Source organism: Capsaspora owczarzaki (genome assembly GCF_000151315.2).
Source record: "Capsaspora owczarzaki ATCC 30864 unplaced genomic scaffold supercont2.9, whole genome shotgun sequence".
Classification (NCBI taxonomy): Eukaryota; class Filasterea; order Ministeriida; family Capsasporidae; genus Capsaspora; species Capsaspora owczarzaki.
In genome coordinates, this window is record NW_011887300.1 from 911,113 (window position 1) to 932,734 (window position 21,622).

Below are 21,622 nucleotides of genomic sequence, written 5' to 3' on the forward strand. Positions count from 1 at the left end.
GCTTCAGAGTGGAAAATTTAAATGGCAATCACAGCAGGAGTCGAGTCGGGCTCAAAACAGAGCAAGTGCTCAACAAATCACCACCATCTGAAAGAACGTTGACTCGGAGGAAGCATGCACCAAAAGCATCCCAAAACAAAAAAAAAGTACTTCATTACAATACAAGTCAAGGCACAAGTACACCCGGAACTAGGAAACACGCACACACACTCACAAGAAGATCAAGCTTATTCATCCTTGTGAATCTTTTCGAACGTGGGATCAACCACAAGGCTAGCGTGCTGACGACGAAGGACTTCGGCTTGAATGGCCGCGGCACGGGCCTCAGTCTCCTCGCGACGACGGGCCTCCACCTTACTCTTTTCAACAAGCGAATGCAAGGTATTGTTGAGCGCGGCGAGGGCGTTCCATTTGGTGTGGGCAGGCAGGTGAGGGTTTCGCTCCAAGGCCGAGGCAGCGTTGACGAGGAACTGCTGATTCCAGGGCGCAATGGTGGTGAGCGAGCCGCGCGCAAGAGACTCGAGGTTGAGGTGGTTGGTGTAGGGCTCTTGCAACAAGGCGCGGAAGCGACCGTGCGTGGCAAGATCGCTGCCAGGCTTGCTATCGGCAAAGACCTCGTCGTGCTTGGCATTGACAATGCTGTCAAAAGTCGGTTGGGCAAATAGCTGCTCGACCATCTTGTTCTTCCACACTTGTTCGCGTTCCTTGGCAGTGTCAAAGTCTGCTTGGTGGGTGGTCAGCTTGGCATGCGCGACGGGCTGCATCAGCAGGTGGCCGTGGGGGCTGAAAATCGACTCAACGATGCTTGCGCTGAGGTCTCGCGCAATGGCACGTGGGCCACGGCTAGAGTCGTCAGCATCAACCTCGTCAGCATCAACGTCTTCATCATCGGTCGGTTTCGCGTCGAACTGAACGCTCTGGTACTGCACCACTTGCTCAGTGTCTTGCAGCATGAGCGTGGCGCGCTCCAAGTCAGCGCCAAAACGACCAGCAGGGGTGGCAACGTCCGGAGTAGGGTTGGCGATAGTGGCGGAGACGGCAGAGTGTTGGAAGGCGCTGACAAGATTGGTTGGTGGCGACGACTTCTTGGGAGCAGCAACATGCGAAGGATACAGCCGTGCAAGTGCATCCAAACTCAAAGGAAGAGGGCTGGTCGACGTGGGGAAGTCTGTGCGTTCCGACGAGGGCTGAAACTGTTCTTGGAAGGCCAATTCGACATTGCGCTGCGTGTTGACAAAGACCGGCTCCAGGGCTTGCGCGTCAAGCACAAACTCTGGCAGTTTGAGCTTTTTGCCCAGCAGCAACGGCTGGTAAAGCTGCTGGGCGTCCTTGGTCAGAGGAGCCAGCTGGAACGTGTCTGCGTCTTCTTCGGTCACTTCAGAGGGAGCATCCGACAAGAAGGCCGAGGCCCCACGCAATGTTGGTGAAATCAGACCCAAATTCAAGGCGGTTTGACGCTGCAAGTCGTCCGAATCAATCTCCAGCTCGGATGATGTGGTCGCAAAGTCGCAAACGCGATCCAACTGCTCAAGCATGGCAGGCGTGTGCTCGTGGCCAAACTGAGCAACCTGGCCAGAGTACTCCACCAGTGCAGCTGCTGCAGTGTTGTAAAGCCCGTCGCTCAATGCGTTATTCTCCGCGAGGACTTCGAGCAGGCGCTGTTTGATGGAGGGCGAGGAAGACGCTTCAGCCGATGCAGCCCTTGATGAAGGCCAGAACAGAGGAGAGGATTGGGCAGAAGGCGAGGTCACAGGCGCACGAGCCACGGCTTGGACAAACTCAAACTCGGATGGAACAACAGCCTGTTCACGTTGGAGCGCCTCTCGCAATGCTGGGGAGAGCGATGTGGCAGTGGGACTGGTACCACCGGCAGCGAGTGATGCCGCAGCTTGATGGTTGCTCACGAGCTGCTTGTACATGGTCATCACCGACGGTGGGAAGGCAGGCTGCTCTTCTTGCGTCGCCGGCAGCGTGCGAGGCAGACTCAGGTTCGGCACAAGCTCGTACTGCAGCTGGCGGAAGGGGGCGTCAGTCATAGTGCCTGGGGCAAGCGACTCTGAAACGCCGGGCGAGGGCGGAGAGAGGGCAGCCACTTCCTCCATGGTCAGCTCATCCACAGAGAGGAGGGCGTTGGCGCGGGAACGTTCGGCAAACGCAGCTTGGTCGAGGCGGGCGTTGACCTGCTGCAGATGCCGGGCAGCCGACTTGGCACGTGCACTTGCGAGCTGTGATCGCGGCGATGTTAGCAAGTCGATTGTTTGGTCGGCGCTGGAGGCCGTGCTGGCTGACGGCGACTTCATGCCGAGGAGGGCGTAAATGCGGTTGAACTCGTGTGCTGCTTCAGGGGTGCTCGCCGACTGCTGCTGCTGCTGCTGCTGCTGTTGTTGTTGCTGTTGCTGCTGGTACTGAGAAGAACGGTACTGCTGATGCTGGCGCCGCGGAAGTTGGCCGTTTGCAAGAATGGAGTCGAGCAAGCTGGTGATGTTGTCCGACGACGACGGAGTGGACGGTGGTGCAGCAGGCTTGTTGCTGGACGACTGCGACGGGGTCTTGTTGGCGTTGGGATTTTGATCTTGGCGTTGTGCGGTCGCAGGCTGTGTGGCGGGCTTGACCGTCGTCGAAGGAGCAGGAGCAGCGGTTGCAGCTGTCGATGCAACGGGCGTTGGATCTGCGACGCGCGGTGCGTGTTGCGCACGCTTCTGAGTAGCACGAGCAAGCAGCTCCAGCGCAGTAGGAGTAGCAACAGTAGCAGCAGCAGCAGCAGCAGTAGGAGCAGCACTAGCAGCAGGTTTAGCAGCAGAAGTAGCAGTGGCCGATCCAGGTGCTGCAGCAGCAGGGCTGGCACGCGGTGGCTTGCTACTGTACTTGTTCTTCTTGGGGTCTTTTGCAGCCTTGTTCGACCCACTTGAGCTTGTGGTTGGAGTCGCAGTCGCAGTGGGCCGTCGTTCTGCTGCGATCGTGGTGGCGGCAGCGTGCGATCGTGGTGGCGGCAGCGTGCTTCTTTGGCGATCCCTTCACTCCGCTGGCTGGCGCTGCACTGCCGGAGCCAGGAGTCGCAGCAGTCGCAGGAGTCGCAGCAGGCGTCGCGGCGGCCGGACCCGCCGTTCCCGTGGTCGACGCATGGCGCACGCGGCCAAGCAATGGGGAAATGGAGCGATCGCGCATTTGAGCCAATGCAGCAGCGCCACTCAACGCCATCGCAGCAGCACCGGCACTGGACACGACCGATGATGCTGAGGTCGCAGATGCAGCAGCAGCGACGGTGAGCGAGGCAGAGCCCACGACGAGGCGACTGCAGCCAAGCATAATGGAAAAGAGAATGGAAGAGAAAGCAGAAAGAAAAAAAAAAAAAAAAAAAGGTTGACTGAATGAATGGATTTGCTTGCTATTCTATTGTATTGAGCGTTCATATCCGATTTGCACCGCTGCTGCTCGCTTCCCAATCCTATGATTACCAATTCGTTCGTCTTCGCTCGTCCCATCGCAATTCAGATGCTCAGCAGATCTTGTTCCTCTCGCGCCGAGCGAAGTAACCTCAATAGCTCAATTTCGACAGATAAGCATTCTTACTCGACAGAAGCAACCAGCCGCGATTCATGGTTAGTGATTGCAATTTTCGAAGCCTGCTGCGCTCCTTTCGACCCTTCCCACCACCCCAGTTGCCTCCCCTTGTTCTCGTCTTGAGAACACATCGCCAGCATCCTTTGGGCGGGAGCTTGTGGAAATTTGATTTGTAAACCTGCAGTTCCTCACGCGCAGCCCGCCTCTTCCCTTCCTACAACCTCAAGTCTGTGCTTAATCGCCTGAGTAACCGGCGAGGGATCTCATGACGACAACAATCGCGACGCGAATCAAAGTTTCATTCATTCAGCAGTCTCATGCAGCAGCCTCTTCCCTGAGCAGCGGCATGGCTGCTCTCGCTAGAAATGCAATTAAACAACGACACTTGTGACGATGGCTCGTCGGCCGTTGTCCGCAATCCGAGCTCGCTGGCTTGGGTCAAACTAGTGTCGTTGTTGTGGGGTCGATCCTGCTTTTTTGGGGTGAGAAATTCAGTTGGAATGCACAAAATAACTGCCCCCGCTGGCGTTGTATGAAAGTAAGAACATTACTTATCTTGATTGGAGCAAGTGGATGGAACTGGGGTGGTGGTGGTGGTGGTGGTGGTGGGTGTCGTGTTTTGGATTCGAAAGTCGCAAGTCGAGCCTGAGTCTCTTGCAGTGCACACACACACACACACACACGCACATCCGTTTTCTCCCACTCGCATTCAGGTCTCATCGATCTAACTGTAGTTCAAGTTTACTCCCCCAAATCGGTTCCATCACCCGAATCGGTACGATTTGAATCACCCTCTCTCCACCTTTTGTTTTTTTTTTTTTGTTTTTTTTTTCCTTCTTTCCACTTTTGGTGCTTTTGAGGTTCGTCACAAGATCCGCCTGTTTTGTCCAGTCACACGCTCACTCACACTCTCACACTCACACACCCACTCTCGTCTAGTGGTTCTGCGCATTTCGTGTCCATTTGTGTCCATCGAGTCCACTCCCGCCTGCTCCTTTAAGCGTGATCTTTCCCCCTCTCTGAGAGCGTCGCGCCGCGACACGGTTGGTGTGGTTTGTATTTGTTTTTTGAATTTTTCTCTTTCTGTTCTGCAAGCCTTGTTGGGACACTCCGCCTTGTTCCAACCTGACCCCAGTCACATTCAACCATAGTGACTTGCTCTCCTTCTCCTTCTCCTTCACTCTCACTCTCACTCCATCGCTTTGGCGCTGTCCTGTCGCTCTCGCTACTTGTTTTTTCTTTTTTTGTTTTTTTTTTTTTTGTTTTTTCTGCTCTCGGTCCTGTCGTCTTTCTGTGCTGACCGTCACTCTTCCAACTCACTGTTGCTGTCTCTACTTGACTCGTTGCGGCTCCTTACATCTGACATTTCCCGTCTGTTCTTCTGTTCTTCTTTGTCTGTGTATTGTCTCTCCTTTTTGTGCGGCATGTCTCGTCGCTTTCGATTCGTTCAGCTTATTGTTTTGGTTGTTTTTGTCGTTTTGTTGTCTGGTTCTGAATTATTTTGACTTTGTATTTTTACTTTGGATTTTTTTTTTTGATTGCAGTTCGTGCTCGTCATGAAGCCAAGCAACTCGCTTTTGGCCATTGTGGCTCTGCTGGCCCTCTTTGCGTCCATGGGCAACGCCGACAACTTCTGCAGCATTTGCGACTGGACTTGCACTAATGTCGCGCTGTGTGCCGCGAACATGACAACGGTGCCGACAACGTTTCCGCCATACGACCCTGATACCGGGATTGGCTATGATTCTGGCTACCTGTACGAGTTGCCTGTGTTTGTCCTATTTCTTGCTTCCAGCGATATCGCAGTCCGCTCATCATCCGCTTTGCGAGTCTGCTGCTACAGATCCTTGTCGCAAACGAAAATTACAACCATCCCTGCCAACGCATTCGCCTCAATCGCCGACACTCTGACTTACTTGTACGTGACTGCAGCCTCCAGGTCAGCTGAAAAGAATACCGCGCTGAACTTCGTTTGACCCATTCGCCTCGTAGGGATGTGTCGGATATGGCACTTGAATCGATCGACCCACAGGCGTTCGCTGGCTTGACACGTCTCCAAATCCTGTATGTGCCGAGTACTTGACTATGTGCACCATCGTTGTCGCCACGTGCATGAACGGTTGCCAGTTTTGTTTGCTCATTGTGAGTTTGTGTTTTTCTTTTGAGCAAGACTACCGAGGCATAATCCGCTTCTTTCAACCTTGCCAGCCAATGTCTTTTCCGGTTTGACTGCACTGACCACGCTGTAAGCATGCAAATTGCACTGCCACCGCTTTTCATCGATGAAGAAGGTCGTGTGTCTTGCTTGTTTCGCTCAATGAGGGCTTTTTGTTTTCGATTTGACTTGCCTTGTTGAGCAGAGATTTGTCGTACACTTCGCTTTCAAGCTGGCCCGCCAATTTCTTGACCGGTTTGACTGCACTGACCACGCTGTAAGCATGCAAATGGCCGTGCTATCGCGTGTCCTTGGTGTTTCCACGTTACTAACTGCGAACGACTCGTTTTTGTCATACAGCACACTTTCGAGCACCCAAATCACAGCTCTGCCCAGCAATGCATTTGCTGGACTTGGCAACCTGCAGGCACTGTAAGCATGAGGAGCCTGGGTCTCTGGTTTATTCAATCCAGTGCTCACATTTGTTCCTTTGTTCTGGAACAAAGTTACCTTACGGACATGCCTATCACTGTCCTCGATCAAAACGTGTTCGACCCCGTTCCTCTCTTGACAACCCTGTTCGTCATCACCCTCTAGCTGCGATTGCTGCACCTTGCTGCTCACATCTACAAATGCACTCGCGATCGTGCAGGTATCTTCGGCCCCGATCTCCGTATTTCCCCGTTTGAGCCCTCTTTCTCATCTGACGGCGTTGTACGTTTGCCATTGTCTGGCCAACTCGGAGAATGAGCTTGAAATCGCTTTGTGACCTTGCAGCAGGCTGCTGGTCATCACTGATTTGTTTTCGCTCGCTATCTCTCTCTCTCTCTCGCTTCCACCACTCAGGATTTTGAGCTCTCCTTCTCTCACGACCATTCCGGATTCTGCATTGGCGACTTTGACCTCACTTCAGATCTTGTAAGTTTGAAGTTGCGTGCCTTGGTGCGATTCGAGCTGACCCGGGTTGATTTACGTCTGGGTATCCTGCTGCCAGCGAGATGGGACTTCCGTTGGCCAGCCTCACCGCCAGCATGCTTGAGGGACCTGCTTCCTCCCTCACAGCCCTGTAAGTCTGTGATACAGTGTTCACGAGCGTTGTAGTGGTACCAACCTGATTTGAATGCTCAGGGGTGTCACCGTCGCGAGCTCCCTCACAGCCGTCCCTGTCGAAGTCTTGGCGACACTTACTTCGTTGCAGCGCCTGTGAGTCGTCAGATCCTCGTCGTGCACTCTTCATCGATAGCCTACCTCACTTTTCGTCCATTGTTTCAGTTACTGGAGGGATCCTGCATTCACCAGCATCCCAGATCATGCCTTTAGCTCTCTTACCAACCTGCAGATGCTGTAATGCACTCCGAGGATGTGGAGAACTGCATACCCAACACTGTCTTGCGCTGCACTTGCTTATTGATGGAGGCCGCATTAGGGATCTGAACGGCGGCCAGATGACCTCCATTTCACCCAGCGCTTTGCAAGGACTCTCTAGTTTGACATATCTGTCAGTACTTTTGGTTTAGAACGTCTGGTGCAATGTGGAAGCGATCACATCGACTGGTTTAGAACGTCTGGTGCAATGTGGAAGCGATCACATCGACTGCTTGGAACTTGCTGGCTAACTCGGTTTCATGCAAAATGACTTTGTCACATGGCAGGAATCTCGCGCTCAACTACAAGCTGACCAGCCTTCCTGCCACGTTACTCCAGGGCACTCAACTGAAATTCCTGTATGTCTCAACAGAATGCGGGGCCACACGTTACAGGCAGATGCTCATTCGTCCGCTTTTTTCAGCTATGCCTCCAACATGGGCAGCACCTTCCAACTTCCCCCTGGACTGTTCAAGACTCTCACTATGACTCACGTCTCAATTGCCGGTCGTGTTGTGGATGGCATCACGAGAGGGCAGCCCAGCACCTATTTCACCCCCCCCTAACAGTTATGCTGGTAAGTCCTCCTTGGTTGATGTCCCCAGAATGCTGAAATAGGCTCGTTAACTGCATTCGTTGGTCTGCGCCAGCATGCGATGGCCAGTGCGACACTTGCTTTGCGGCTGGAAATGCTTCGTGTTGCATGGCAAATTGCTTGTACTGCAACACAACCTCCACCTGCCAGTACTGCTACACTGGCTACGCCATGGTAGGTGGTGTCTGCGTGGAGGCATACACGAGCATTTCCACGATATCTGTCATGTCCGTCGAGTCCGTCATGTCCGTCGAGTCCGTCATGTCCGTCGAGTCCGTCATGTCGGTCTCCGCCGCTTCTGCTGCATCTGTGGTTAAAGCTGTCTCGGATGCATCAATTGCCTCGGACGCATCAATCGCCTCGGATGCGTCGTTCGCAGCGTCGACTTCCAGAGCATTCGTCGCTTCGATCGAAGCTGCCGCCGACGATAGCTCCAACACGGTGCCCATTGCGGTAGGTGCCACGGTCGGTGGTCTCGCCTTCATTGCACTGGTTGCGACAATCATCCTCCTCCGTCGTCGTCGAAGCGCCAAATCTTCCTCTGGCAGAATTCTCGAGTCTCATAGCTCGCAGAGCCAAGTGAACAACATGCTGTACTCGAGCACTGAACCTCGAAAGGCCAAGGGCAACCCGAGCAATGTCGAAACAGAGCATCCGTACGAAGCATTGAGCGCAAACAAAGGGCTCAGCAACCCCGTGTATGAGTCCATCGGCACTCATCAACCGTCTACTGCGGATGTGCTGTACGAAAATGCGCGCAAGGATGTCCAAACCGATGGCTCGAGCGTGACCTACGCGGACACTTTGGACCTGGCTTCCAGGAATGCTGCTCAGCCGCTTTCGGCCTCAACGGTCGAGTACGCCTCCATTTCGGGCACCGTGTCCAATTGATTGACCCGGGGATTTCTTGCTGCTTGCTTCCCTCCTTTCCTTCGTTCGAGGCGAGCCGACTTTGTTGGGGCGGGTGTCCTTCGTTTGACGTTCTCGTCCCTCTCTGCATGTTTTTCTTCAAGTATTGACATTCTGTTCTTTTGTTCTGGCTTTTTTTGAACCCATTGTCATTGTGGATGTGATTGGCTAGTTGGCCTGTTGTTTTGTCTGCGCTTCCAAAGGACAAGTGGGTTTTTCTTTTCTCTTTCGTTTTTCCATTCGGATCATTCCCTAGACCGACCCTCGCCTTTTGCAATGCACTTTTCCTGGTCAAGAGGAAGGGTCCTGCCAGCTTTGTTTGGTGCCAGCGGCCACCTTGGTAACAGTGTCACGGTGGTTTGCAAAATCGATTTTGCCAACCAAAGTGAAAGCGCTTCTCAGATGATTGCCTGGTCTCGACAGTTACCAACAAACAAGGTTGCTCCCATCTCTGAACCTCCCAGCTCACTTTTCATTTCAATTCCGCTTTCTCGAAGGGATTTGCACACAAAAATAATGCTGGTTGCCTCAGCGTTTCGCCAATCTGCGATTCTGAAATCTGCCATCGCTGGCTGTTCGCAGTCGCTCCGCTTCTGGTCGGCGCAATCCCACCCCACTCCAACCCCCATCTCAACGACAAGGACCACGGCAACGGCAACGGCAACTTCAACGGCAGCTGCTTCATCGACCGGGGCTGCTGCGACTGGATCCAATCCGACCAAGCCGGGTTTGGATGCGACAACTACGTCCGACAGCGCTCCTCCTTCTCCTCCTTCTCCTCTGCCAAACAAGTCCCTCATCAACCGCATCATCTACGGCGATCCTGCAACGTCGTCCAACAGCGATGCAACGCAGCCAGCAGAGTCCCACAGCAAACTCGTCGGCGCCAACCAGCTTTACGAGATGCACTGTGCGTCATCAGCCCCCATACGAAATTTTGCTCTCAAAACCAGTGCGCAATGTCGAACTCACTGATGATGCTTCTACATTGGAAACACAATCATGATACACACAGTTCACCATGTCAAGCCCGATCGCTGGAACGAGTATATGGATTTGACGTAAGTACTCAATAGGTCGAAATTGTCGACCATCGCTGGTTTTCTGAGATTTGCCAAGGAAAAACGACGAAAACATCCTCAATTCGTTCCGGTTGAATGATCGTTGTGCGATGCCTGCGAAACAACAACAACAAACAACAGATCGCAGTATGTGCCAAAGCTGTTGGCAAGCCCCGACTTCAAGGGTCGAATGACTGGCAGCTGGACCACCGCGATTGGCGATCCCGAGCAAGCACGTAAGAATCCCTGCTGGAACAATGTATTGGTACATCACTTTGCGAACTTGACTCACCTCCACCAAACTCTCGGATCAAACGAAACGAAATCTCGTGTAGTCACTATTTACGAGTACGACGGATTTGCGGCGCAGCGAGACACGAGCCTGGCTCTTGCGAGAAATCCCGCGCATGCAGCGTACACGACACAGCTGAGATCGACCCTGCGTTCGCGTCATGTCAATGTCGTGTTGCGATTCCAGTTCTGGCAGCTAGACCCATCGCCCATGACTCCAGGATCGCTTTACGAACTGCGGTCGTACATTCTGCATCCCGGAAAGCTGCTCGAGTGGGAGCAACGATGGCGCCGGGGCCTCGAGTGCCGCCGCCAATTCTGCCAGCCTGTTGGAGCGTGGTTTAGCCATGTCGGCGATCTCAACAAGGTGTACCATCTTTGGCTCTATGCTGATCTCGAAAAGCGCAAGCAGACTCGTGAAGCTGCCTGGCAAGTGGATGGTTGGGCACAGACAGTTTACAACACCGGTACGTTTTGTTGGTGAAGCATGCTCCGTAGTCCGCTGTGATGGCAATCGCTCATCGCATTGCGTCAAATAATTTGTTTGGCTCTTTGAAAACGCCAGTGCCTTTGATTCAGCACATGGACTGCACCATCATGTATCCGCGCGAGTTCTCGCCGCTCAAGTGAGGCTACACACGTTGTTCGACAGCTTGGTGGTGGTGCACCTGGTCGCTTTGTTGATGTCGTTTTGCGTCGTTGATGTTGGTTGTCAACGCTGTTGTTTGTTGGTTTCCATGATAAACTTTGTCTCGGCGAATCATCGCGCCTTTAATGTTTCCAGCTTTACTGATTAGGTCTTTGGATGGTGCGAACCGTCTCTCAACAGAGCATGATATAGGCATACGATACACACGAGCAATGAAGCGCGGTGTTGGTGCAGGCGATTCCGAGATTCCCGCAGCAAAATTGAACACTTCTCTCGCCCTCCCCAAACTGCCGCAAGCCCCCTCGCTCGAGTGCCATTTATTCGTCATGCTTTCACTTGCGCTCGTGTTGGCGTCATGGCCAAGTACCCATCTTGGAGGGATGGGGGATGACGCTTTACTTTGGTGCATGATGCAATTCTTTTGTTTAAATTCGTCCTGATCCAGCACCAACTTGAAACTCACTCTTCTTTCATTCGACTGCCTCTGTTTCACGGCAAACCTTTCAATTCTTTTCGTTTTTGCAACAGACCATCGCCCCTTTTTCTTGTAAGTGTAATCATGTTGTTGTTGGAGCTGTTGTGCATCGCGTCACAGTTTCAAGTCTTGGCTCGAGCATCTCGCGTTTTTCTTTTCCTCCAACCAAAGCGACTCTTTTTTCCTTGGGATCAATTGTCTCCCCTAATTCAAACATTGACGATGCGATTGAGAGGCAGAAGAGCACACGAAACCATCCGTCGTCTCGCTCCTTCCATTCCCTGCCCCTCTTCAACATGAAACTTCTCGTTAAAGCCATACGCTCACAAGTTCGACTCTCTCCTCACTCTCTCCAATCACAATCTCAGGAAACTTTGTTGATTGGTTGATTTCGCTCAACCCTTCCATGACGATCATTCGCGAAGAAAACGCTGATGCTTCGGCAGCAAGTTTGCCTCAAGCCGCAGCATCGCCACGTGCCGCTTCAAGTACAAGATCTGCTTCATCCGCTTCAAGTACCAGTGGCGCATCATCGCCACTCGCGACTTCGAGTGCAAGTGCTGCTTCATCCGCTTCTACCAGTCGAGCTCCTGCGGCCGCTTCAGCGCTGGCCTCGGATTCAAGAGATCCACTTGAACGCTGCACATTGACCCGATTTGGTCCAAGCAAGGCCTTGCTGAGCATCCAGTTCCCTGTCAACACGATCGGGGCTCCCAAGGTGCAATCCAAGTGCATCATTGTGATTGACAAGTCCGGTTCCATGTCCGGCTCGCCCATCAAGGCTGTCGCGTCCGTTCTCGCTTATGTTGCCAAGCAGGGCGCCGATCCCACAGTCATCACGTTTGACACTCGCGCGGAGACCAGCACCCTATCCAACGTGCTGCCCAACCTCCAAGCGGGCGGTGGCACGAGCTTTTGCGCCGCTCTGAACGCCATTTCGAACGCCTGCATGCCACACAAGGGAACCATCTCGGTGGTGTTCATGACGGATGGCCAGGACACCGACATGAGCTCCCTTCCTGCTGCCAAGGCCAACTTCCAGCGCATGGTCAAGTCTTCCCCGGATCGATCCGTCGTTGTCTCGACAGTGGGATTCGGTGGTGAAGCCAACCTTGCTTTCTTGCGAGAGCTCTCCGAGATTGGCACTGCTCCGGGCTACGCCCGCTTTGCCGAGACTGGCGACAACTCGGCGGCCCTGTACGAGAAGCTGGTTGATCTCTTCGATGTCATGGGCAATCTCACTGGCATCACGCTCAGTGCGCCTGGACCCATCGATGGCCTCAAGACGGCTGCTGGCGTGACCTTGCAAAAGGTGCTCGTGCGCGACCAGAGCGGCTCGGTGGAGACTTTGGAAAACGAGGTCAGCGTTGCCACCTGCGACCTTTGGTTGACTCGGGAGCAGCTGGTTGGCTTGGCGGGAGAAGAGCCAAGCCAGGACGCCTCCGCTGCTGCTGTGCCCAACTTGACCATCATGACCGAGGCCGGTATGAACATTACCTTGCCAGTGATCGAGACCACCCCGACCTCGGCGGCCCGTCTGCGTGAGTTGGAAACGCGCATGCCGACGTCGCTCGATGAGGTCAAGTCGATCGTCGCAGAACTCGGCGGCGTGGACATCTTTTCCCGCCGCTTCACCATGGTCGAGCGCGGAGAGCTACTCGCTCAGCGGCAGCTTGTGATGGAGCGTCTGACCGAGTACTCGCGTGTGCTGGCCGAAAAGTGCATTAGCGAACAGGTGCGAGATGCAAAGCTGCGCGATCTCAACCACGACTTTCGCTTTTCCAAGGCCCGACGCCAGCGCAAGATGCACGAGCGTGCAAGTCTCAATGCAGGCCGCGCAGAGGGCATCTCATCGGGCGTGAACAAGCTGGCGTTTGATCCGGATCAGGACTTGGCGGGCGTCGACCTCGAGAACTTTGTGTGCGATGTCAGTCAGCTCGATTTGAGAGAAGTCATGACCGACAGTCCCGATGACGTCCTTGGATTTGGTCTGCGTGTTGCGCGCCAAGAGTACGTGATTGACGCACCTTCGACGATTGCCGTGGACGGGATTTCGAGCACGCTGCTGAGTCGCTCCTCCTTTGAGCAGGCCGTGCTGTACGCTGTCGAGCAGCACGGGCTTGAGCAGGCCCAAGGAAACTTTGCCGGCAATGGCGGCTGCGCTCTTGTCGGACGGGCACGCGAGCCCATCAACGCATTCCTGCCCTTGTACATTTGCCCGGCGCACGCGGAGCGTGTTATTGCCGTGATTGAACCACTCCTCGGCTACATGTTCACCCTGTCTCCATTTGGCTACGACCGCAACCAACGCGCTGGCCTGTTTGCCGTGCTCGGTGGTATCTTGCACCGGCTGCCATCCCCGATGAACGATCGAGCGCGCCTCATTCTCAACGAGTTTGCCCGTCTGTGCGCTACTGTTGCCACGCTGCGAGACACCATGCACGTCATCCCGCTGGACTATGTCCAGCAGTTTTCGACCAACTATACCATGCGGACCAAGGCAGAGACTGCCAACTTGCTAACTGTGATTGGCCACGCCTTTGCTACCACCATGGACTCTGCCCCAGAGGACAAGGCAAGGGTGTTTGCTGAGCTGCTTCCTGCCTTCTACGAGGAGGCCATGCATCGCAAGATGATGCACGCCTACGCGGGCGATCGCGACGCTGCTCTCGAGCGCGTGATGCAGCTTGTGCTTGCTCCAGCATCCGAGCGCAATGCGCTCGCCGAAAGTTCCTCTGCCGGTCCGGCAGACGACGACGAGGATGCCAAGTTTGCCTCATACTTTAGAGCTCTGACAACTGCCCGTGCCAGCGTTCCAACCATCGCGCCAGTCATTGGCATCGAGGAGGAGCAGTTTGTGCCTCGCGGTGTGGCCACCCTCGAGCAGGCGAACGAGGCTCTCGACTGGATCTTGCACGAGTTTGAGCCCGCCTTTGTTACCGATGTTTACCGCAAGCTCGGCATGCCCAGCGAGTTGGAGCGCCAGGTGAAGCGCGCCGCTGCGGTGCAGTCGCTGCGCTTTGTCAGCTCGTCGTCAGTTCGCTCTGCAACCGAACGAGTGTACAACGTGATGACGCAGCATGATTCCATTATCGCGGACGCCGCCAAGCATTGCAACCTGGTTTTGAGCCAGCGGCACCAGGCGAACGCCGGGAACGCCGGGAACGCGCAGATTGTTGCCAACATTGTCGACACGTACGACATGGACGCGTTTGCAGGCAAGATGCGCGTCTACTGCCCTGCACGAACGAATGCAATCTTTGACGCTGTGCTTGCCGGACTGCTTCGTACGCGCCATGCTGCAGCGCTTGAGGCACTGCTGCGCAACGAGGTGGATGGTCGCGAACTGTATGCCATTTCGTACGTGTTTAGCCCCTCTGCTCGCGTCATTCAAGGCATGCGCCTTGTTCTCGGGAGCAGCTTGGTTGACCACATTGAGGCAAAGTTCAAGGGCACTCGTAGCGTTGGCCATCTGTACCGCGAGTCCGATTTGCCCAACCGTCACGGCCATTGCAACTCCAACCCCTGGTTGCTGCTCAGCCACACCTTCACAGGCTACGAGTGCATGCGAAGCGAGGAGCCTTTGCTGAACTAGAGTTAATGATGGCGGGTTTTCAAAGGTGAGCGTGATGATTGGGGGGGGGGGAAATTTCAGTGTTTGCAACAATTTCGTGTGTGAATGTCAAAGTTTTGTTCTTCCAAAAAATACACGTGTTGATCCTGGCAATCAATCAATTATCGAGAGGCAGTGGTGGGTTCAGGAGCATCTGTTGGCGACGTTGTCAAACTGGGAGACGCGCTACTTGACGCAGCTGCCGTTGGTTCGGCTGGAGCCTGAGGTTTGTTTTTCGGCTGCCATTGCTTGGGTTGGCTGGGGCCCTTCTGTTTCGGTTGCTTGAGGGCCTTGTCTGAGGCCTCTGCGAGCGACGATAGGGCGGTGGACGACGCGTTGGGTGTGATATTCCGCGAGGAAGGCGCGGATGAAACTTCTGTTGCCGTATCGACGATAATTGTGACCGGACCGTCATTGATCAGCTGGACTTGCATCATGGCACCGAATCGTCCGTCTGTTTGTTGCAAAGCACAATTCGGGGTGAGATGGTGAGAGGGTGGAGATTCTTCTGATCAGCCAAAATAGCCAGACGACCCAACGAACGGATCAAACTCAAACCTTGGATCCGATCGGGCTGGTATTGCCGCCGCATTTCAGCCAGAAAGTCATTATAAAACTCGCGCGATTCGGCTGAACCCATGGCAGAGTGGAAATCGGGCTTCTTGCCCTTGTTCAGCGTGGCATACAGGGTGAATTGGGAGACGCAGAGCACGCCCAGGCCTGCCTCGGTCACATTCAGCTGCCACGGCTTGCCAGTGGACGCAGCGTCGCCTCCCGATCCATCGGCTTCTGGGACGGAGGAGAAGAGCTTGGCGTTGAGGATGCGTCGGACTCTGGGACCAAAGAACCACTGAGTGAGACTCCCGCTCTCAAGACGTCGTTACAGCTGCTCTTCAAAGACTACATGCACACTCCAAAAATGTTGGTACGAGTTTTCGAATTGGCGTACAATAGCTCGAGATCGTCGCGCGTGTCGTTCTTGTGAATCCCGACGAGCACGCACAGCCCGCGTCCAACCGATCCGACGACCTCTGCATCGACTGTCCAAACATGGGTGAATAATGATCATAAATGAGGATGTTCCTATTGGATTGCTTACCAGTCACACTGGCGCTGATCACACGTTGAATCACAGCTCGCATTGCAAACACAAAGCAAAAAACAACAGCAAAAAACAAACAAACAAACAAACACAAAAAGGGGACTGAGAGAATCTGAGAATCACCAAAAAGCACTGATCATCATCGTCATCGTCATCATCGTGATCATTGGTTGACAAACCACCAAGATCATCCCTTCTGATACACAATAAGCCCTGGTTTGTGATAGAAACTCAGACAGAGAAAGAGAGAGAGAGATCCGATTCAGGTTTATTTCGCTCAGTTAGTCTTCCCATTCATTCATTCATTGTTCAATTTCAGTCTTTTAACTTGCTTTGCACCACCACCATGTCGTTGACTGCAGCGGACGCGGTGCTCGTCGAGCGGAATCGCGCCGTGCTGCAGTCCGTCTTCCCGCGGATTCGACGACGCCAAGCCACCACCACCACCAGCAACAGCACCAAGACGACGGGTGGTGCATCCACTCATCCCATGACGAGCAAGCGCGAGGAAGACGACTCTGCGGACGATGAGGACGACTCTGAGGACGACGACGAGGACGACGACCATGCATCCATGCTGGACGACGAGGCGACGTCCCACACGCTCGCTCCCAACGCACTGGCATACCGCGTGTTCATGGACACTCGACCGACAAGCAGCGCCCACAATCCAGCAGGAGCAGGAGCAGGAGCAGGAACTCAAGCCGACGAGGCAGGACTGCAGACTGCAGACCACGACCACCCGAGTCTCAGTCTCAGTCTCAGTCTCAGAACGCGAGACTTGCAACATGTGCTCGAGACGACCATCACCGAGTTTGTCAAGTCAGACCCGGCGGTTCAAGCATTGTGCAGCGACCATCTCTGGCACAAGGATGGACTGAATTTGGCAGTGTTCGAGGACGGCGACAACACTGCCAACCGAGCTACGACCTCGTCCGCTTCCTTGCCGCGGTTGGAGACAGTACAGTGCTTGGCAGGCGTCTCGTCGTACGGCGATAATGTCGGCGACGAATGGCTGCTCGTGTACATTCTGCGGGAATTGACAGCACGGATACCAGACTTGACCGTTCAGCTCGCAGACACGAGCGACGGAGACATTTTGCTGATTGAAGCGGCCGACGAGCTGCCGGAATGGATTACACCGCGAATTGCGCGCAATCGCGTGTTTCTAAGGCAAGGCCGGCTGCACATTGTGCCAACAAAGTATGTGCCTCAAGGGTCGACATCAGCAGCGTCGAGCTCAAAGAAGAGTCCGGCCACATCCACGTTCCGCTCTCACAATCTCGCCGAGCGATTGGATATTGTGCAAGCGCTCGACATTCTTCAGCATGCAGCTCCGAGCCATTCATCGGGATCTGCCACCACCACCACCACCACCACCACCACCACCGCCGCTTGGACGCTGGCCAGTGCCAAAATCGAGTCTTGCATTTGGGCACGACTGGCGCTGGCCGTGCGCGAAGCTACAGAGCACGTCCAGCACGCCCTTGCCCTTTTGCCACCAACAATTGCACATTTAATGCACGTGCAGCCCAAGCTGGTTGCTCCTGCTATCGAGGCATTTGTCCAACGCGATTCTATTGATTCTCGAGCCTGTGCCCGCATGAGTCGCTTTCCTGTGGGCACGTCGCCCGAGCCGTCAATGTCTCCGTCAGATCTTTTGGAGACGCATCGAATTCTTACGCGTGTACGGCTGACTCGAAGTCTATTTGTGCTACTCAACTCGCAGCCGCAGTTTGTTCCGCCGCGTGTTTTTGGCGCTGCACCGCCCCCTAGCAACACTGCGGCATACAGCGCGTTTGTACTCGGCGTCAAGATTGCCTGCGGCTTTGAGATCATGTACGCTATTGCGGACAGGCAGCACAAGCTGTCGGCGCGAGCTGGCCAAGTCGGACCCGCCGTTGCTCCTCCTCGCCAGCAGTTGGTGGCAGGCTACGTGACGCAAAACTTGGCGCGAGAAATCGACGCTACGCTGCTTGTTCATTTCAATCCCGTTTCTTTGCACCAGTACGACATGTTTGGCTCTTCGCGTCCGGCGCCAGCTTCCGCGCCAGTCAACACGAACGCGTCCTCGTCAACAGCCGTGCAACAACCGCGACCAGAACCAGGTTCTGTCCTTCCTCCTGCTCCAGCCGATGACTCGACTGATTGGATGGAGGTTGATCCCGAGCAGCTCGAGCAGCAGATGACCAAGATGCAGACGGCCCTTCAAGAAGTGATGAAAGCCAGCGAGCAGCAACCAACCACGACCCGCTCGCCATCCTCCAAGGGCGACGGTTCGACGGAAGAGGATGTGCAACAGCTCGGAAAGCTGGCGTCCTTGCTCAAAGGCGTGCAGTCATTCATGACCAGCAAGTCTGACATTGATGGCGTGAAAACTTCCACAGGGCTCCGCCCAGAGATGTTTGACGACCCGGCCACCAGTGAGGACGAGAATTCTTCGGAAGATCAGGATGACCTCAGCGATGAGGACGAAGAGGCGGACGACAGCGGTGATGATGAAGGTGACGAAAAAGTGGCAGAGGCCATGTTTGGTGACGACGCGATTGACCAACTCCTGGCCGATGATGTCGACCCTCCCCTGAGCGAGCCAGACAACTCCTCCGAAAGCATTCGATCTGCGATGGAGCATATGGATGCCGAGCTTCGCAATGTGGGACTGCAATGCGTCATTCAACAGGGCGCGCGTGGAAAGCAAACCATGTCTGACGAGCAAATCAACCTTGCCATGAACATGCTCCTGTCCCACGAGGCTCAGCAGGGCCGACCCGGCCCATTCACCCATTTGCTGCAGTCGTTCATCGGCGGGCAGCAACCGCGTTAACATTTCGTTGTTTTTTCTCTCTTTGCAACGAACTTGCAACCAACAGCGCTATGCCACGAGTGAGATGTTTGAAATAACAAAAGCAAAACGCCTGGTAGTTAAAAATAAAACGCCTTAATTCACAACAACATTTTCAAGAAATAAAAAACCTAAACAACGACTCAAGACAGATACCCGCTCACACCATGTTGCCAACATCAGCCGGAGGCCAGGTAGATGCAACTGGGCCTGGATGCGCCAAGACCTTGTGCAGAGCCGTGAGGTTGGCATGGAGGCGGCGAGCGTTGCCTTCGAGCTGCCGAGCATCCTGCAACCCGGCTCCCACTTCAGGCTCAACATCCGCCAGCACCAAGTCAACCAGGTCATGCACATAACCAGGTACTTCTTGGCTGCTGGAGGAGCTGCCTTCACCTCCAATCGTGCTGGCGGCAAAGTAGCGTGCTGCTTCTTCGCGAGCCAAACGCGTCTGTGTGTCGTACTCGGCAAGGCCAGCCTGCAGCTTGGCGTCAGCTTGTGTAACACCTGCCAGGAGGAGTTGATTTGTGTCGCCAGAGGGCGATTTCGGGGTCCACGGAGCACCCAGGCCTCGCTGTTGCGGCTGCTGCTGCATTCGGGATTGCAGCAGCTCGTGCAGCGCCGAATTGTCCCCTCGTAGTTGTTTGAGTTCTTGGAGCAGCTGCTCCCGTGAGAGGGTTTCGTCCACATCACGCAGAGCCTCTTGGACGAGAACGTCCCAGCGTGAGACAAACGCTTGTTTTGTCTCAGAGTTGATGCCGCCCTTCCCACTCTCACGGAAGGCAGAAGTGGGCATTGCCTCGATGTGCTCCAAGCCCGAGGGAGGTGCGGCAACGGGCTTTGAAGAATGAGGAGATGGTTGACTTTGAGGAACACTGACAGGTTGTTGATGTTGTTGTTGTGCTTGCTGTCGTTGCGCTTGCGCCAAATCGAGTTGACGCTGTTGCTGCAATTCGAGCAGCTGCTGCCGCAATGCGCTCACCTCCGCTCGCAGTTGCTGCTCTTTTTCATCCACGTCCTGCCGCCCAGTCGGAGTGGCCTGCACATTCGAGGCTGCCTGTTTCAACTCGTTCTGATAACGTGCCGTCGTACTGTCAAGTTGGTCTGCATGCTGCTGCATGACAGTTTGCAGTTGCTCTTGGTAGACTTGCAGCTGTTGCCGCTCACGAACCTGAACAAGTTCGAGCGCTTGATCGTGCTGTTGTTGTTGTTGCTCTGCTGCCTTCTGGTTGGTTTCAAGCTGCTCATCTCGGGCTTCGATCTCGAGGGTTTGCAGCTCCATTTCGGCAGTAAGTCGTTCGACTTCCAAGGTAAGAACGCTGCGCTCCTCGGCCAGCCGATCGGCAATAATTTGCACATCAGCAAGCTGCTGGCGTTGGTTTGCTTGGAGGTCGAGATGTTGTTGCTGGTGCTCGGCATGCATCAGTTTTAGCGCTTCCAGCTCTTTCTGCAAGGACTGGCTGTTCTGCTCGGCTTGCTGAAGCTGGGTCGTCAGAATGTCGATCGCAGCTTCACCGCCGGCATGTGTCGTCTCTTGCTGTTCGAACTGCGCTGCCAGTTGGTCTCGGTCTTGGTGCGCCTGCTCCAGATCTGCTCGCAAGTTGGCAACCTCAGCTTGGAGCGCTGCCTCCTGGTCCTTGGACAGGGCCTTTTGCTGTTCGAGCTGTGTTGCCAGCTGGTCTCGGGCTTTGTGCGCCTTCTCGAGATGTCCTCGCATGTCGGAAACCTCAGCTTGGAGCTCTGCTGCCTGATCCTTGGACTCGGTCGCTTGCTGTTGGATGGTGTGCAGCGACTCGTTGGCCACAGTTGCAGCCGCGTTGGCGCTTTGTGCGGCTTCCTCGGCGGCCCTGCGCTGACCAATCGCATCTTCCAGCTTGCGTTGGAGCCGAGCAATGTGTTGCTGGCTCTCGAGCGCCAGCTGCTCAATCTCTTGCTCTTGAGAGGCATGGAGCTGCTGGAGCTGAACAAGTTGCCCTCGGGCTTGCTCGAGATCGTTGTTGTTGCCGAGCGTGGCGCTGCGTTGCTGGGTTTGCAGTTGCTCTACGTGCTCTCGCAACTGGGCCATTTCGCTTTCGAGAGCAAGCTGGAGTGTCTGTCGCGCGGCGTCGCTTTCCGCTTGCTGGGCCTGTTGTTGCTGTTGGAGTTGTGCGGCGTGTTCTTGTCGCAATGCCACGAGATCTGCAACGTGCTGGGCGTCTGCCGCGCGCCATGCATGGGTTGTTTCTTCGAGCTTTTGTTTCAGGGCAGCCAGGGCAGCAGCATCGGCCGCAGAAGTTGTCGCAGGTTGCGCAGGCGTAACGGGCGCAAGGGGAGGAGCAGCAGCAGTAGCAGCCGCCGCCTTTGCAGCAGCGGCGGCGACAACTGTCGATGCGGCAGCAGCGCGTTCGCTCTCCTTGACGCGCAGAGTGAGTTGTTTGACCGTCTCTTCCATGCGACGCACAAGGTCCTTCTTTTCTTCCACCAGTGCCGACAGCTCGGCGATGCGGCTTTCGCGCTCAACTAGAGCTTCGCGGTGTTCACGGAAGGCCGCCACAATTTCGGGCCTGTCGGGAAGATTGGGGGGGGGGCGGCGGGGGAAGAGATGGAGATTGAGAGATTGGTTTCAAACGCACACAAAACCATCGTCGCGCAAATTATCCAAACTAGAGCGAACTTACTTTGAGTTTGCACCATCGGGGCGCTGCTGCTGCTGCTGCTGCTGCTGAGAGGTCGCGCTGGTGAGCTTGTCTTGAAGGACTGCTCGTTCGATGCGGACGCTTTCGAGCTGCTCGTGCGTCGCCCGCAGCTCGTTTGCGAGCCGAGTCCTATCAACATTGAGCTGCTCAATCAACTCTGAGCGTTTCATGTCGACGTGGGCCAGCAGCTGGTCTGGATCGCTTGCTTCGTCTGCTGCAGCATCTCCGCGGCGTTTTCCGGCTTGCCTGCTGTTGGCCTCGTGGAGTTTGAGCTGGAGTGCCTTGACGCTCCGCAAGAGGTCAATCTTGTCAGCATACAGCTTGTCCTTTTG

General features: G+C 54.9%; 7 protein-coding genes across 7 annotated transcripts; 4 read left to right on the forward strand and 3 right to left on the reverse strand.

Annotated features, from left to right (window-relative positions):
* Positions 1–146: 146 nt before the first annotated feature.
* On the reverse strand, positions 147–3,347 carry CAOG_05666 (hypothetical protein). Its single transcript, XM_004346289.2, has 2 exons — positions 3,039–3,347; positions 147–2,950 (listed from the first exon to the last, which is right to left on the reverse strand). Exons 1-2 carry the CDS (start codon positions 3,304–3,306, stop codon positions 228–230), a joined length of 2,991 nt encoding a protein of 996 aa, XP_004346339.1. The 5' UTR covers positions 3,307–3,347; the 3' UTR covers positions 147–227.
* Positions 3,348–5,104: 1,757 nt separating this feature from the next.
* On the forward strand, positions 5,105–8,567 carry CAOG_05667 (hypothetical protein; the record flags this gene model as incomplete). Its single annotated transcript, XM_004346290.2, has 16 exons — positions 5,105–5,317; positions 5,405–5,479; positions 5,554–5,625; positions 5,732–5,806; positions 5,922–5,993; positions 6,077–6,148; positions 6,223–6,298; positions 6,369–6,430; positions 6,563–6,634; positions 6,711–6,782; positions 6,845–6,919; positions 6,989–7,060; positions 7,143–7,214; positions 7,369–7,440; positions 7,506–7,588; positions 7,732–8,567. Exons 1-16 carry the CDS (start codon positions 5,118–5,120, stop codon positions 8,565–8,567), a joined length of 2,058 nt encoding a protein of 685 aa, XP_004346340.1. The 5' UTR covers positions 5,105–5,117.
* Positions 8,568–9,066: 499 nt separating this feature from the next.
* CAOG_05668 (nipsnap family protein) lies at positions 9,067–10,619 on the forward strand. Its single transcript, XM_004346291.2, has 5 exons — positions 9,067–9,495; positions 9,601–9,646; positions 9,788–9,882; positions 9,982–10,404; positions 10,503–10,619. Exons 1-5 carry the CDS (start codon positions 9,102–9,104, stop codon positions 10,565–10,567), a joined length of 1,023 nt encoding a protein of 340 aa, XP_004346341.1. The 5' UTR covers positions 9,067–9,101; the 3' UTR covers positions 10,568–10,619.
* Positions 10,620–11,049: 430 nt separating this feature from the next.
* CAOG_05669 (hypothetical protein) lies at positions 11,050–14,785 on the forward strand. Its single transcript, XM_004346292.2, has 2 exons — positions 11,050–11,133; positions 11,430–14,785. Exon 2 carries the CDS (start codon positions 11,468–11,470, stop codon positions 14,654–14,656), a length of 3,189 nt encoding a protein of 1,062 aa, XP_004346342.1. The 5' UTR covers positions 11,050–11,133; positions 11,430–11,467; the 3' UTR covers positions 14,657–14,785.
* CAOG_05670 (histidyl-tRNA synthetase 2) lies at positions 14,731–15,952 on the reverse strand. Its single transcript, XM_004346293.2, has 4 exons — positions 15,774–15,952; positions 15,624–15,714; positions 15,233–15,507; positions 14,731–15,128 (listed from the first exon to the last, which is right to left on the reverse strand). The coding sequence occupies exons 1-4, from the start codon at positions 15,814–15,816 to the stop codon at positions 14,797–14,799; spliced, it is 741 nt and encodes a 246-aa protein (XP_004346343.1). The 5' UTR covers positions 15,817–15,952; the 3' UTR covers positions 14,731–14,796.
* Positions 15,953–16,089: 137 nt separating this feature from the next.
* On the forward strand, positions 16,090–18,725 carry CAOG_05671 (SGT1 protein). Its single transcript, XM_004346294.2, has one exon. It carries the CDS (start codon positions 16,123–16,125, stop codon positions 18,598–18,600), a length of 2,478 nt encoding a protein of 825 aa, XP_004346344.1. The 5' UTR covers positions 16,090–16,122; the 3' UTR covers positions 18,601–18,725.
* A 53-nt stretch (positions 18,726–18,778) lies between these two features.
* On the reverse strand, positions 18,779–21,616 carry CAOG_05672 (hypothetical protein; the record flags this gene model as incomplete). The annotated part of the gene is made up of 2 exons (XM_004346295.2): positions 18,779–21,158; positions 21,273–21,616. Coding segments are annotated over 2 exons (2,724 nt in total), but the record flags the coding sequence as incomplete, so codon positions are not given.
* Positions 21,617–21,622: the final 6 nt, after the last annotated feature.

What these genes read in the sequence shown, in the direction of transcription:
- CAOG_05666 (XM_004346289.2), bottom strand. Translation starts at nt 3,306, where the DNA reads ATGCTTGGCTGCAGTCGCCTCGTCGTGGGCTCTGCCTCGCTCACCGTC. An exon ending in TGCGACTCCTGGCTCCGGCA is followed by an intron (nt 2,951 to 3,038) that starts GTGCAGCGCCAG and finishes CCACGATCGCAG; the next exon opens with CAGAACGACGGCCCACTGCG.
- CAOG_05668 (XM_004346291.2), top strand. Translation starts at nt 9,102, where the DNA reads ATGCTGGTTGCCTCAGCGTTTCGCCAATCTGCGATTCTGAAATCTGCC. An exon ending in AACGAGTATATGGATTTGAC is followed by an intron (nt 9,647 to 9,787) that starts GTAAGTACTCAA and finishes AACAAACAACAG; the next exon opens with ATCGCAGTATGTGCCAAAGC. An exon ending in TGGCGATCCCGAGCAAGCAC is followed by an intron (nt 9,883 to 9,981) that starts GTAAGAATCCCT and finishes AATCTCGTGTAG; the next exon opens with TCACTATTTACGAGTACGAC.
- CAOG_05669 (XM_004346292.2), top strand. Translation starts at nt 11,468, where the DNA reads ATGACGATCATTCGCGAAGAAAACGCTGATGCTTCGGCAGCAAGTTTG.
- CAOG_05670 (XM_004346293.2), bottom strand. Translation starts at nt 15,816, where the DNA reads ATGCGAGCTGTGATTCAACGTGTGATCAGCGCCAGTGTGACTG. An exon ending in CGCGACGATCTCGAGCTATT is followed by an intron (nt 15,508 to 15,623) that starts GTACGCCAATTC and finishes CTTTGGTCCCAG; the next exon opens with AGTCCGACGCATCCTCAACG. An exon ending in CCAGCCCGATCGGATCCAAG is followed by an intron (nt 15,129 to 15,232) that starts GTTTGAGTTTGA and finishes TGCAACAAACAG; the next exon opens with ACGGACGATTCGGTGCCATG.
- CAOG_05671 (XM_004346294.2), top strand. Translation starts at nt 16,123, where the DNA reads ATGTCGTTGACTGCAGCGGACGCGGTGCTCGTCGAGCGGAATCGCGCC.